Source organism: Oryza sativa, chromosome 7, assembly GCF_034140825.1.
Source record: "Oryza sativa Japonica Group chromosome 7, ASM3414082v1".
Lineage (NCBI taxonomy): Eukaryota > Viridiplantae > Streptophyta > Magnoliopsida > Poales > Poaceae > Oryza > Oryza sativa.
Window position 1 is genome coordinate 239,704 of NC_089041.1, and position 14,440 is coordinate 254,143.

At 45.8% G+C, this 14,440-nt stretch overlaps 2 protein-coding genes across 2 annotated transcripts; both read left to right on the plus strand.

Annotated features, from left to right (window-relative positions):
- Positions 1-3,850: 3,850 nt before the first annotated feature.
- LOC4342185 (peroxidase 1-like) lies at positions 3,851-5,404 on the plus strand. Its single transcript, XM_015790031.3, has 2 exons — positions 3,851-4,210; positions 4,286-5,404. The coding sequence occupies exons 1-2, from the start codon at positions 3,956-3,958 to the stop codon at positions 5,060-5,062; spliced, it is 1,032 nt and encodes a 343-aa protein (XP_015645517.1). The 5' UTR covers positions 3,851-3,955; the 3' UTR covers positions 5,063-5,404.
- A 1,651-nt stretch (positions 5,405-7,055) lies between these two features.
- On the plus strand, positions 7,056-8,903 carry LOC107276361 (peroxidase 1). The gene is made up of 3 exons (XM_015790344.1): positions 7,056-7,287; positions 8,449-8,510; positions 8,610-8,903. The coding sequence occupies exons 1-3, from the start codon at positions 7,056-7,058 to the stop codon at positions 8,901-8,903; spliced, it is 588 nt and encodes a 195-aa protein (XP_015645830.1).
- Positions 8,904-14,440: the final 5,537 nt, after the last annotated feature.

The window sequence follows — 14,440 nt, forward strand, 5'->3', positions numbered from 1 at the left end:
AGATTGCATCCTACTACACCAATGAGAAAAATCCGTTCCATCGAAAACATGCGGCTTAGTTGAAAACCTAGCGGGAGTAGTCATGGCAAAAACTCTAGATCGATAAAAATCCAAAGAAGAAAACAAGGCTCTGATACCACTTGTAGGATCGAAACACAAGAACTAAGCCAACCAGAGGGGGGTGAATGGTTGGTATACCCAAAAACCAAAAACTTTTAGCGGAAATAAAAGTTACCCTCGAAGTCGATGGATTGCGGTCTGACCGAAGGTGTTGAGCCGGTCTGACCACCTGATGTACGTCGGTCTGACCGATGTAGATCGATCGGTCGAACCGCCGAGATCGTCTGCTGCCGACTGAAGCCGCCCCCGGTCTGACCGCCCTTACGCCGCCGGTCTGACCGCCGCCTTGTCGCCGGTCTGACCGTCGAAACCCGGTGAAACACAAATTGAAGAACTCTCAAAGTAGATGACAACTTTATTACTTCTCTCTATGTTTACAAAGTGCAACAACAGCACTCCTTACAAAAATCTCGACTAAACTCGAAACCCTAACTAAACTATCAACTCCATGCTTTGAAAAGCGATACAAAAGCGATACCGGGAAGCCTCACGCTCCCCCTCTATTTATACATAAGGTAGGTAGCCTATAGCCATGAACCAAACTCATACTAAGAGTCCTAAACACCTTAGGAAACCCTCTAGTATAAGAAAGAAACTTTACATAACCAATCGTACCAAATTTGGACTCTTTCCAAATTCGACTCCGCATCCCATACGCACACAATACCTCCATCGTATGCCATATGGAATCTTCACCAACCACGTGTATCAACTCTAGCCTTAGTATCCCGCATGATATCTGACCACCACGGACATCGTCTTACCACCAAGCCGACTCCCGGTCCATCACCGCAAATACTCTTCCGAGGCATCGAGTCACCTATACATGAAACAAACAAAGAAACCATATTCCGAGACCAAGCTATCCCCAACTTGACTCATTAGTAACAAACAACAGTATTACATACGTATAGTATCCATCTAGAAGCCATAACCATGAAACAATCACGGATATCCAAAGAAACAATCCGAAACCGAAACCGACACAGCGTCAGCCGGTCAGACCGTGGGCCTGGCCGGTCTGACCGCACACATAGCACCGGTCTGACCGGCAACCTCCGCCCGGTCGGACCGGACACATAAAATAACAGTGAATCCGATCATCACCTGAAAATTGATTATCTCCAGAACCACTTCGACGATAATCTCCAAATATCAAAACCAATAATCACAGATGCCAATTGTTCATCACAGAATAAGAATCAAAACACACATTGATCTTACAAATTGTAATATATATGATTGTTACTAGCTGGCCATGCTGAAACGAGATAGATGTACAGTACTTGATTGCTTCCAGTAAATTGATAAAATCCAAGCATACATGCGGTACCCTGTAATATCTATATATCGATCTGAGTATAGCTGCTGGCTGAACAACCAAGGGAATAGCGACCGAGTACCTGCTGCATGCATATATGAGATCGAGCTGGCCTTTTTGTAGTACAGTATTAATTTGTTGCCTTGGAAGCAACAGATCGATTCATCTGTAGTATTGTATACACAGCTGCTTGCTGGCTATAGCAACAAGAGGCACGCGCGTACGACGTCCGTCCATGGATGGATGACGACATATCTTCAATTGCATGCATTCATCCATCCATCGATTTGTTTTCCTTCCAAGCTACGGCGGCCCGCGCCTAAACAACTAACATCGTATCTGTCTATCTATCTCTCGATCGACACCAAACCAAACGAGATATATAATCTTTTCTAGGAGTACTTTATATACTCCCTCCATTTCAAAATGTTTAACACCGTTGACTTTTTAGCACATGTTTGACCGTTCGTCTTATTCAAAAAAAATTTGTGAAATATGTAAAATTATATGTGCACATGAAAGTATATTTAACAATAAATCAAATGATATGAAAAGAATAAATAATTACTTAAATTTTTAAATAAGATGAATGGTCAAACATATACTAAAAAGTAACAATAAATCAAATGATATGAAAAGAATAAATAATTACTTAAATTTTTAAATAAGATGAATGGTCAAACATATATCAAAAATTTAACGATGTCAAATATTTTAAAACGGAGGAAGTATATATCAACAGCGAGACATATATACTACTAGCTATATACGAATGAATATATGCAGAGATCAACAAGAGGGCATATATATGCATAGTCGTAGTAGGTAGCCATCGATCGATCAGTCTCTCTCATATCAGGTAAGGTTAAGTTGCAGGCAGGGCAGGGTATGTAGGCCCGGCCAGGGATTCCTACGTACATACTACGTAACGTACGCATGCATCTTATTCATATATGTACACTCCTATTACTACACATGCACCTCCGGAAATTAACTACTGAGATAGATAGCTAGCACCAAGCCACCAACTACCACAGACTTTTTAAATAATGGACTGTCTATTACACATCTCATATAAAATATCTCTTAAAATCTTATAATTTTTAAACCGTTAAATCACATTAAGATTCGTGCAGACACTCAAACCCTAATCTATTCCTCCTCTTTTTCGTTTTCCCTCAGCACCACACCCCAGAACCTTTCGATACCCTACTCGGTTAATCTCCGTTGTCGCTGCCTCCTTTGCCGCCATCACCTAATGCCCCGTCGCCTAGCCTCGCCGGTTGGTTGGAAGGTGGTTGACGGTGTTGGCGAGACCCACCTGACTAGCCTCCTCTCCCCCTCTACTTCTCCTCAAGTTGTCGGTGGTAAGGTGCCCCGCCTCATCGTCCTTCACATCACTATCAGCTCCCCGCCACCTGATCCGCTCCTATCGGCCATCACCGCCTAACCCGCCGCTCCATTTTGCCCCTCTGCCAACATCGGCCCACCGTTGACTGTTGACCCTACGTCTTTGGTAGTGGCAACGCCACCTTGCCGCCTGCCAGTTCCACCTCCTACGTCCATAATTCTAAGCCCAACCATCTTCTCCTTCTTCTCCCTCCCTCTTCCCCACCCATACCCCAATACGGAACCTTAATGTGTAGACCCTCTGCTAGATTTAATTTTAGGGTGCTATCGACACTGAAGAAGAAGAGTAGGTCGTCAGAGTTGAAGGAAAAGGACCTAAATCATAAATCACAAAGCATATTTGTTGATCTAAATTCTATAAAATTTAGGGATGGGTTTTCTTTCGATTGAAGGTTGGCAATTCCGTACGTTTTAACAATCACATCTACACACATCTTGTTGCAGTCGCATCTTCTGCTGGGGCACGCATGCATCGCAATATTATAGTTGCCTTGCCGGCAGCCTTTGCAACCTATAACTGCATGCCTGCCATCCATCTACTTCCACTGTAAACGTACGTTTCATTTCTCGGACGACATCTCAACTAACGAAAGGGATTATGTGTTCTACTGTGCTAGCTGGAGTAGCTGCTAGATCGACCAGAAAAAGTGTAGGGAAGCAGCCACGCACATGCATTTTCTGCGTAGTACGTACGTACTACTAGCTATGTTATCTTAGTTTGCACTGTTCGTCATCTTTATTAATTAATTCCTGCAAAGGAATCGGAAAACTTAATTATGTATGTAATCTCTCCCGGCCCCACCTAATTTTTTCTGATGCTAGCTACTATGGTAGTTTGCATGTATGCAACGTGAAAAATAACAGCGTGTAGGGTAACTTTCCATGACACAGCTGCAGAGCTGCTAGCGTCGACAGAGCTAATTAATTAAGAGTTCAATTAGCTGGGCTGTCATGGAATGGGCGCACACAAGTGTATATATAAGAAGCAGCTTCCATCCATCTATCTCTCACACTGATCCAGGCTCTCTCCACTACTATATGCAAGTTAAGTTAGTGCACTGAAGGAGAGCCTGAGATACGTCGTCGTACACACTTGATTAATTAATGGCGTGGAGGAACAGCGGGCGGGTGAAGGTGATGAACAGGAGGAGCAGCAGGATGGCAGTCATGGCAGCCGCCGTGCTGGCCGTGTGCAGCTTTGCGGCGGTGACCATGGCCCAGCTGGAGATGGACTTCTACAGCAAGACGTGCCCGAACGTCGAGGAGATCGTCCGGCGGGAGATGGAGGAGATCCTCCGGGTGGCGCCGACGCTCGCCGGCCCGCTCCTCCGCCTCCATTTCCACGACTGCTTCGTCAGGGTACTGTCTCATGCATCTCATCGATCGATCGATCATATCGCTAGCTAGCTTGCTTTAATTTAATTACTCCTGCAGGGGTGCGACGCGTCGGTGCTGATTGACTCGACGGCCGGCAACGTGGCGGAGAAGGACGCCAAGCCCAACCTCACTCTCCGCGGCTTCGGGGCGGTGCAGCGGGTCAAGGACAAGCTCAACGCCGCCTGCCCGGCCACCGTCTCCTGCGCCGACGTCCTCGCCCTCATGGCCCGTGACGCCGTCGTCCTCGCCAACGGGCCCTCCTGGCCCGTCTCGCTCGGCCGCCGCGACGGCCGCCTCTCCATCGCCAACGACACCAACCAGCTGCCGCCCCCCACCGCCAACTTCACCCAGCTCTCCCAGATGTTCGCCGCCAAAGGCCTCGACGCCAAGGACCTCGTCGTCCTCTCCGGCGGCCACACGCTCGGCACGGCGCACTGCGCGCTCTTCTCCGACCGCCTCTACAACTTCACCGGCCTGGTGAACGACGGCGACGTGGACCCGGCGCTGGACGCGGCGTACATGGCGAAGCTCAAGGCCAAGTGCCGGAGCCTGAGCGACAACACCACCCTGTCGGAGATGGACCCCGGCAGCTTCCTCACCTTCGACGCCAGCTACTACCGGCTGGTGGCCAAGCGCCGCGGCATCTTCCACTCCGACTCCGCGCTGCTCACCGATCCCGTCACCAGGGCCTACGTCGAGCGCCAGGCCACCGGCCACTTCGCCGACGACTTCTTCCGCGACTTCGCCGACTCCATGGTGAAGATGAGCACCATTGACGTGCTCACCGGGGCGCAGGGCGAGATCAGGAACAAGTGCTACGCCATCAACATATAATAAAGTAACTGCATCTGCATGCATGCGCACTAATCAAAGGTTCGATTTATTTGGTTTCTTCCGTCAATTTTTTTTAATTGGTTTCAGTTTATTTGCAAAAAAGATCGTGTTAATTTGGTTTGGGTACAGTACAGATGAACGAATCCATCACTGCGTACTATGTATATGTGTGTAACTGATGTACTATGTACGTAGATTGCATGCCAATGGGTTTCTTGTTTTGCTACTTTTTAATTTGTTTTTTGGGGTGCGTGGCATCTATGTTCAACTCTTGTGAATTCATTCATGATATATGTAATAAGTTCAAACGAGACAATAACTAAAATATACTCTCTTTCACAATTTATCACTAGTAACTGTTGACTTGAATGTTTTTGCACCCAATCTAGGTATATATACATCATGCCTGCATTGATATATACTCCCTCCGTCCCAGAATATAGAGAGTTTTAGAGTTAGACACAATTATTAAAAAAGTAGATATAATTAAATATGAAGGGGTTGTTATTTGTTGAGAAGTGAAGATAGGTGGGAAAAGTGAATGTTGGAGGGTTATGATTGGTTGGGAAAAAAATGTTGGTGGAGAAGTTGTTATATTTTAGGACAAATTCTAGATACTAAAAATTGTTATATTTTGGGACGGAGGGAGTACATGCCATTCTTATGTACTGTGTTTTTCATAGGCATTTTGGAAATGGACATTCTGATTATATCGATGATGGGCTCAATTCAGCCCGTTACTTGATTAGCAAAGGAGCCCATGCATGGTCCAAACAGGCCTTAAGCCATGACTCTATTCGTCTGTCTTGTTTATTTGGGCCTAAACTAGCTCAGCCCCTGTCTGCTGCTACGAATCTCATGGCATTTGACCTGGTTCCGTGTTTCCTCCGAACGAGGCTATCAGTCCATTCTTCGACTGTACAATGACACCAACTACTCCCTTCGATCCCAACTATAAATGTTTATAGGATTCAAATTTTCTACGCAATATAAACTTTTTTAGAACATCGACCAACTAATCAGGCGCTAAGAAGAATTTGAGAATTTAAGAATTTCAAAATTCAAATTTTATGTAATGAGTTGACTGAAAGGGAATATTTTCCCTACCTTTAATCTTTGGTAAATGACTTAAGAGAATACTTATATTTAAGAGCGGTAGGAGTAATTACTAGCTTGTATGCTTTTGAAAAACACATACCATTTAAGATATTTACTTTGGTTCAACAAAAGGTATCTCGAGGTACCGGCCGGTACCTCATGGTACCAAATCGTTTCCGATCGTTGGAGCTAGCTGGGCAGGATGAGCATTGTTAAATCGAACGATCAGAAACGATTTGGTATCGTGAGTTACCGCTACCTCGAACTACTTTTTATTGGATCAGAGCAAATCTCCACCATTTAATGGTTTAAAAAACGTGCGAACGGAAAACTAGCAAAGTTTTATAAGTTGAAGAAAAAAAAGGGTAAGAGTGATAAAAAAAACCGTGAGCCGATACACAAAGATTTATACTATCATGATATCATCCTTATAGCAGGTACAATAGCAGGCTATAAGCTAGCTATAACCACACAAATCAAGAAGAAAAAAGAAGAAAGCGGGCTACAGATTTATAGCCAGCTGCAACACGGACTCGAAGACGTTATGAGTGTACGAGAGGTGGGACCGGGTATTAATTGTGTAGTATATTTTTTAGGAAAAAGTACAAATTACCCCCCCCCCCCGAACTATGACGACAGTATGAATTACCCCCCTAAACCACAAAACCAGACATTTTATACCCTGAACTATCTGTACCAGACGAATAACCACCCTCAACCCAATCCAATGCGATATCGTCCTACGTGGCGTCCGCGTGGCAATCCAGTCAGCAATTTTTTTTAAAAAAGGTGGGTCCACCTGTCATACTCTCACAAATCTCTCTTCCCCTCTTCTCTCAATCTCTCTCTGTCACTGTCTCAGATGTCGTTGGGAGCAACGAGTTGGTGGCCGGCGATGGGCGCGCGGCCGTGTCGGCCGGCGCGGCGGGTGGCGGGGGTGCGGCTGGCGGGCGTGGCGGGGTGTGGCGGGGCGTGGTGGGGGCGGGGCAGGCGGCGAGCGTGGCGGGCGTGGGGGTGGCGGGCGTGGCGGGCGGCGAGCGTGACGGCGCCCGTGCCCCCCTGGTGCCGCGCCGCCCCGCCCCGCTGCCCCCGTGGTGCCGTGCCCCCTCCTGTAGCGGCGGAGTGCGGCAAGTGGCGAGGGTGGAGGCGGAGGTCGTCTCCGCCCTTCCACTCTGAGCCCCCCGGCGGCCGCCGCCACCGCGCCCGAGCTCCTCGTCGTCGTCTTCAACCTGGGGCCGTTGGTCTCTCTCTCTCTCTCTCACCCCTCTCTCTCGGGCCGTCGGGAGGTCGGCGCGCACGGCGGCGGGTCGACATGGCCGTGGCCACCGTCATCGCCGCGACCGCGCCCGAGCTCGCAGTCGTCGTCTTCAACCTCCAACCTCATCCGCCCCTCTTTGGAGGCCGCCGGTAAGTATTCGCCGCCCTTCTCCTTGCTCGGCTCTCCCGACGGTACCAGAGAGAGAGAGAGAGAGAGAGACGACCGCCGTCTCGATTCAATGTCCTCGGCCACCCGCCGCCCGTCTCGCCCTCCCCACCGCGCCCTCCTCGGGGAGGACTCGTCGCCCGCCGCTTGCCTGAGCCGAGAGAGAGAGAGAGGGAAGACGATGACGACGTAGGCCGCATCCTCCAATGCCCTCCTCGGCGCCTCCCGTCACCCGTCGTGCCATTCCCGTGCTCTGCCGTCGCCCCCCGCACGTCGACCACCCGTCCGCGCGCCGCTGCCGCCGCCCACTGCCCGTCGACACACGCCTGAGAGAGAGGAGGTGGAGGGAGAAGAGAGATAATGACAGGTGGGCCCTATATTTTCTTTTTTTTTTGCTGATTGAATTTCCACGTCAGCGACACGTGTATGCCACGTAAGAGAAAAACCGTTTAGGATTGAGTCGAGGGGGTAATTCATTCGGTATCAATAGTTCGAGGTGTAATATGTCTGGTTTTGTGATTCGGGGGGTAATTCATACTGTCACAATAGTTCGGAGGGGGGTAATTCGTACTTTTTCCTATTTTTTATAGTTAACTATTGTATGAATGGACTATTAGATTAGCTATAAATGATTTGGAGCTAATATTTGGCTATACTATTAAACTTGCTCTTAGAATTAAAAAAGAAATGTACTCCATTATCATGTATTGACTGAGCTAGAGCTAATTAAGACCAATTCCTCGGTCTACGGCTGTAATTAAGTGGCCTGTCAGATGTGTAGAGAACATGCATGCTCCGCCATATAAACCCGGAGCAGATCGAGTGTCGGAAGATGAGTAGAATAATAAATGTCATGTTGTAAAAGTATATGCCCCCACCCTCGCCGCCGCCATCCTCAGGCTCCACTTCCACGACTGCTTCGTCAGGGTATTATACATAGATGACTTATATATATAGTAGTTTTCTTCTGCTCTAATACTAGCTACTCCGTATATGCTGATCTGAATGCATGGATTGGGATTGCAGGGTTGCGACGCCTCCGTGCTGCTGAGCTCCACCCACGGCGTCGGCGGCAACAACATGGCCGAGCGGGACGCACCACCCAACCGGAGCCTGCGCGGCTTCGTCTCCGTCCAAAGGGTCAAGTCCAGGCTCGAGGCCGCCTGCCCCTCCACCGTCTCCTGCGCCGACATCCTCGCCCTCATGGCCCGTGACGCTGTCCTCCTCGCCAGTGGACCCTACTGGCCCGTTCCGCTCGGCCGGAGGGACGGCCGCGTCTCCTGCGCCGCTGAGGTTATGTCTCCATCCAATATCGTTTAGAAATTTAAATATTCACTTATGCATATTTATCCGAGACCTTATAATACATTTTTAGACATCCAAACGACCTTAAATAAATAGTCATCAACTACAAAGCAGCTTTGTAAATCTTGTCAAGCTCTAAAAATTTGATATAAAATTTATCTTTCATCCGACTTTATATGAAAAAGTTAGATAAAAACACACATATATAAGCCGTGTCATTATAGGTGCGGGTTTTTTTTTAAAGGAGCACCTATATATGGACTTATAAGTGCTAGTTTTCATTAAGAACGGGCACATATATGATATATGATGTGATGTCTATATGTTTCGGTTCACAATAAAAACCAGTATCTATGACAACGTACTTATAGATGTCGGTTTATTATAAGAACCGGTACATATATATGTGATGTTCATAGGTACCGATCTGTTATAAGAACCGATACCTATGACTTGGGAGGACAATTGGCATTGGTTTTTGTTATAAACCATTACCAATGAATGGTTATAGGTACCGATTCTTAATTTTATACTTAAAAAATAAAAAGAAATAATTTCATTGATGTCGGTTTTAGGCAAATCGATATTTATAAGGCCGGATGCATGCAGTTTGTAAACACAACAACTTGGATCAGTGTAGTATATAGTTTCAGCAACTTGTCCAAGCGTAGATCTTGTTCATCATGCGATTGATTTAAAAAGAAAATTAAGCACGTAATGGATCATCAATTAATTTTTGTGTTGCTAATTGACACATTGTTTATCCGTAAGAACGTTGAGAGACATGCATGCATGCATCCGGGGTAGCCCTTATTGGTGCTGGTGCATGTGTATATTGACTTGAAAGAGAGAGATCGATTTAGCGGCGGTCAAGTCAATTAATTGGCACTAGTATAGATCTTACATCTGTGATGGCCCATAACAAGACTGGAATTTACGGGCCGTCACAAGGAAGTAATCTCAATCGGGCCGAAGTTTCGCCCGATTGAGATATGGTCGCACAGGCATGGTATATCGGCATAAAAATAAAGCCCGTCACGGATGACACTTATCTGTAGTTGAGGCCCGATTGAGATGAGGGTTCCATATCTCAATCGGGCCCTAAAAGAAGCCCGTCACAGATGAGGGTCATCTGTGACGGGCTCCAACTAGAGACCCGATTGAGATAAGTGTAGTGCCCGTCACAGATGACACTCTTTTTTTACGGCCTTTTATTAAGGCCCGATAGAGATTACTTGTATGCCCGTCACGGTTGATTGTTTTAGGGCCGTTACAGATATTTGTTGCACAGTATAAATACCCCCCACCACCTAGTGTAACTGTATCCCACTGTTCACTATTTTGGTGGGAGGCTGTAGGGGGCGATTTTTTGTCCTTTTTCCAAGGAAAACAGAAACTAAATTTCTGTAGGTGATCAAAATGGATCAATCAAGTGAGTAATATTAATAATTAATTGAGCAATTTCATCACGTCTTACTTTTGCAATAATGATCTTATAATATGTGCCTCTAATTTGTTTTTTTTATTTTGTAGCAATTGATCGAAGTTGGATGTATGCGAAAAATTTGAAACGTCATTCTACGGAGTACAGAAAGGGCGTAATAAATTTTATGAACGCCGCGGAGGAGGATCGGATAAGAAGAAACAGTGATTACATGTGTTGTCCATGTGCAGATTGCAAGAATGAGAATATATTTGATAGCGGAGAGGACGTACACGGTCATCTGATACAACGAGGATTCATGGAGGGCTATACATGTTGGGTGAAGCATGGAGAGCAAGAATCAGGAAGTGGAGCAGCAGCAGACAGAAGTGGTGCGCATAATCAGGAAGATGAAGATGAGCATGACATGTTTATACCTTCTCCATTGGGTGGTGAAATGGTTAATGTGGATCACGATCTGCTGCAAGACATGTTACGTAACATTGAGGACCTAGCCCAGAATGAGAGAGATGGAATGAAGTTCAGCAGGTTGGTAAGTGATTTCGAGACGCCTCTGTACGCTGGATGCAAAGCAAAACACACTTAGTTGTCAGTTACCTTGGACCTAATGAAACTGAAGGCAAGTAGTGGATGGACAGACAAGAGTTTCACAGATCTTTTAGGAATTTTGAAGGCTATGCTTCCTGTTGAGAACACATTGCCCGAGACGACATACGAAGCAAAGCAGGTTCTGTGTCCACTGGGGTTAGAGGTCCGTAGAATTCACGCTTGTCCCAACGACTGCATATTGTACCACAAGCAATATGCGGACTTGGATGCTTGTCCTGTCTGCAAGGCTTCTCGATACAAGCGAAAGAAAAGTGCTGACGAAGGAAATAAGTCAAAGAGGGGTGGTCCGGCAAAGGTTGTGTGGTATCTACCTATCATTGATCATTTCAAGAGAATCTTTGCCAACCCGAACGAAGCGAAGTTAGTACGTTGGCACGCCACGAAGAGAAGGAATGACGGTATGCTTAGACACCCAACGGATTCGATTGAATGGAGGAATATCGATCGAAAACACAAAGACTTTGCTGCCGACCCTAGAAACATGAGGATATGTCTGTGTACGGATGGCATGAATCCTTTCGGTGATATGAGTAGTACTCACAGCACTTGGCCAGTTCTTATTGCAAACTATAACCTTCCACCATGGTTATGCTTTAAACGGAAATATATTATGTTGTGCTTGTTAATCCAAGGTCCAAAGCAACCCGGCAATGATATGGATGTATTCCTGGAGCCTGTTATCGATGATCTGGAGATTCTTTGGAAAGAAGGTGTGGAAACTTGGGATGCATATGGTCAGGAGAACTTCAAGCTAAGAGTTCTATTGTTCTGCACCATTAATGACTACCCTGCACTCGGTAATCTTTCCGGACAAACTATAAAAGGAAAGAAGGCATGCTCCGATTGCAAGGAACATACACGAAGCCGGTGGCTAAAGAAATCACGAAAGATGGTGTACATGGGTCACCGGAGGTGGCTCCTGCTACGTCATGCATTTAGAAGAAAGAAGAAAATTTTTAACGGTAAGAGAGAATTTCAGCCTGCTCCCAAAGATTTGTCCGGAGATGAGATCCACAATATGGTCAATGACATAAGCAATGAGTTTGGGAAGAAAAGAAAACGTAGCAAGACAAAGGAGAAGGGTATGTGGAAGAAAAAATCCATATTTTGGCGGCTACCTTACTGGAAAGATCTTGATGTCCGTCATTGCATTGATCTCATGCATGTAGAAAAGAATGTGTGTGAGAGTTTGGTTGGCCTGATGCTGAATATTCCCGGGAAGACAAAGGACGGGTTGAACGCGCGCCTTGATCTATAGGACATGAATATTCGCAGTGAACTCCAGCCCATACGAGATGCAGAGACAGGTAAAGTGTACCTCCCTCCAGCCTGCCACACACTGTCGAAAGATGAGAAGATCGCAATGTTATCATGCTTGAAGGATATTAAAGTTTCATCGGGCTATTCAGCGAGGATAAGTAAGTATGTTAAATTGGACGATCTAAAACTTGTTGGAATGAAGTCTCACGATTGCCACGTGCTAATCACACAAATCTTGCCAGTTGCTATCAGAGGCATTCTACCACCGAAAGTGTGTCACACGATCCAACGTCTGTGCGCCTTCTTCAATGCAATTGGACAGAAGGTTATAGATCCAGAAGATCTAGATGGGCTGCAGACCGATATTGTGAATACCCTCTGTCACCTGGAGATGTTTTTCCCACTATCTTTCTTTGATATAATGGTTCATCTCCCTGTTCATCTGGTGAAGCAAACAAAACTATGTGGCCCGGCTTTTCTAAGGGAAATGTGGCCGTTTGAAAGGTACATAGGAGTTCTGAAGTCGTACGTTCGTAACAGAGCTAAACCCGAGAGGAGCATCATTGAAGGTTACACGACCGAGGAGGCTATTGAGTTCTGTGTCAATTACATGTCCGATGCCGATCCTATCGGAGTTCCCGCGTCTCGTCACGAGGGAAGGTTGTCAGGTGTTGGCACAATCAGAAGGAAAAGAATTAGGCCCGATCAAGCGTCGTACGCGCAGGCTCATTACGCTGTCCTCCAACATATGGCAGAAGTTGGCCCATACTTTCAGGAGCACTTAGCGAAAATCCGAGATGAGAACTCGGGGCGATCTGATGCATGGATTAACAGAGAACATAATTCTCGGTTCAACGAATGGTTCAAGAATCGTGTGACAATGTCCTCGGATGTCCCAAATGAGACAGTACAGTTGTTGGGGATGGGATCGTCTTGGACCGTAGACACATGGCAAGGATACGATATAAATGGATACACATTTTACACCGTCAAACAAGATGACAAAAGCACAGTGCAAAATAGCGGCGTCCGTATAGATGCATTCCAGGATCAAGTTGGGTCAAACACATACTACGGCCGCATTGAGGAGATATGGGAGCTAAACTACGTCAAGTTCAAGGTTCCTTTGTTCCGCTGCCGTTGGGTGAATCTACGCACTAGTGTCAAAGCCGACAAGGAAGGTTTCACTTTAGTAGATCTATCTAAGGTGGGATACGCCGATGAACCATTTGTACTTGCGAAACAGGTCGAGCAGATATTCTACATAAAAGACCCTTCAAACAAGAAGATGCACATCGTGAGGGATGGAAAGCGCCGAATTGTAGGAGTTGACAACGTCGTCGATGAAGAAGAATACAACCATAATCTTCATGTAAGACCTCACATTGACCTTGATGATGATCCCCAAGAGCCTGTGGCATATGCTCGTTCAGATCATACGGAAGGCATAACCTTGTGACTGATGCATTTGTACTTATCTATTGAAATGAATGAAGTATTTTGTTTTATTGCAAAGACTTGATATGTGTAGTCATTAATATGGCTATTTTTGTTTTAGTACAAATGACCAAAATAAAAGTTGTAGATCCTGATGAGAGGATCAACTCTGTTGTTGATCAACTCTCTACATATTTTCGGAAATATGGCGACGCCCTCCACCGAGCCCGGCGCCGCCGCCACCGAGCCCCACCGACCGTCCTCAGGTGAGTACTCCATCGCCTGCCCTATGCTAACTGTGAATGACATGTCATTGAAATGTGGATGTGGATGATATGTGATTGAACTGTGAGTGAGACATGTCGATGTTGGGATGAAATGTGGTGCATTTATGAATTTTGTGATAGATGATTGTAGTGGTTGATGAAATGTGGTTAATTTTATTACTGTGAGATGTGCAATTTCGTTTATTTATACATGGTGCATTAATGAATTTAGTAAATAGATGAAATGTGGTTTGTTTTATTACTGTGAGATGCGCAATTCAGTATTCTGCAATTTCGTTTATTTATACATGGTGCATTAATGAATTTAGTAAATAGATGAAATGTGGTTCGTTTTATTACTGTGAGATGCGCAATTTAGTTTATTTGTATGTTTCATTTATTTTTCTAGGTGACATTAAATTCATTGTAATAGATTGTAGCACTCAATTGTGTATTTTTGTTATTTAGAAAAAAAAATATACGATGTCTCGGCAAGGCGAACCAATGTCGACGACAACTAGTGGGTCCTCAAGGGC

Coding starts and splice junctions, on each gene's coding strand:
- LOC4342185 (XM_015790031.3), top strand. CDS start 3,956: ATGGCGTGGAGGAACAGCGGGCGGGTGAAGGTGATGAACAGGAGGAGC. Junction 4,211..4,285: donor TCCACGACTGCTTCGTCAGG/GTACTGTCTCAT, acceptor TTACTCCTGCAG/GGGTGCGACGCGTCGGTGCT.
- LOC107276361 (XM_015790344.1), top strand. CDS start 7,056: ATGGGCGCGCGGCCGTGTCGGCCGGCGCGGCGGGTGGCGGGGGTGCGG. Junction 7,288..8,448: donor TCCTGTAGCGGCGGAGTGCG/GCAAGTGGCGAG, acceptor ATGTTGTAAAAG/TATATGCCCCCACCCTCGCC. Junction 8,511..8,609: donor TCCACGACTGCTTCGTCAGG/GTATTATACATA, acceptor TTGGGATTGCAG/GGTTGCGACGCCTCCGTGCT.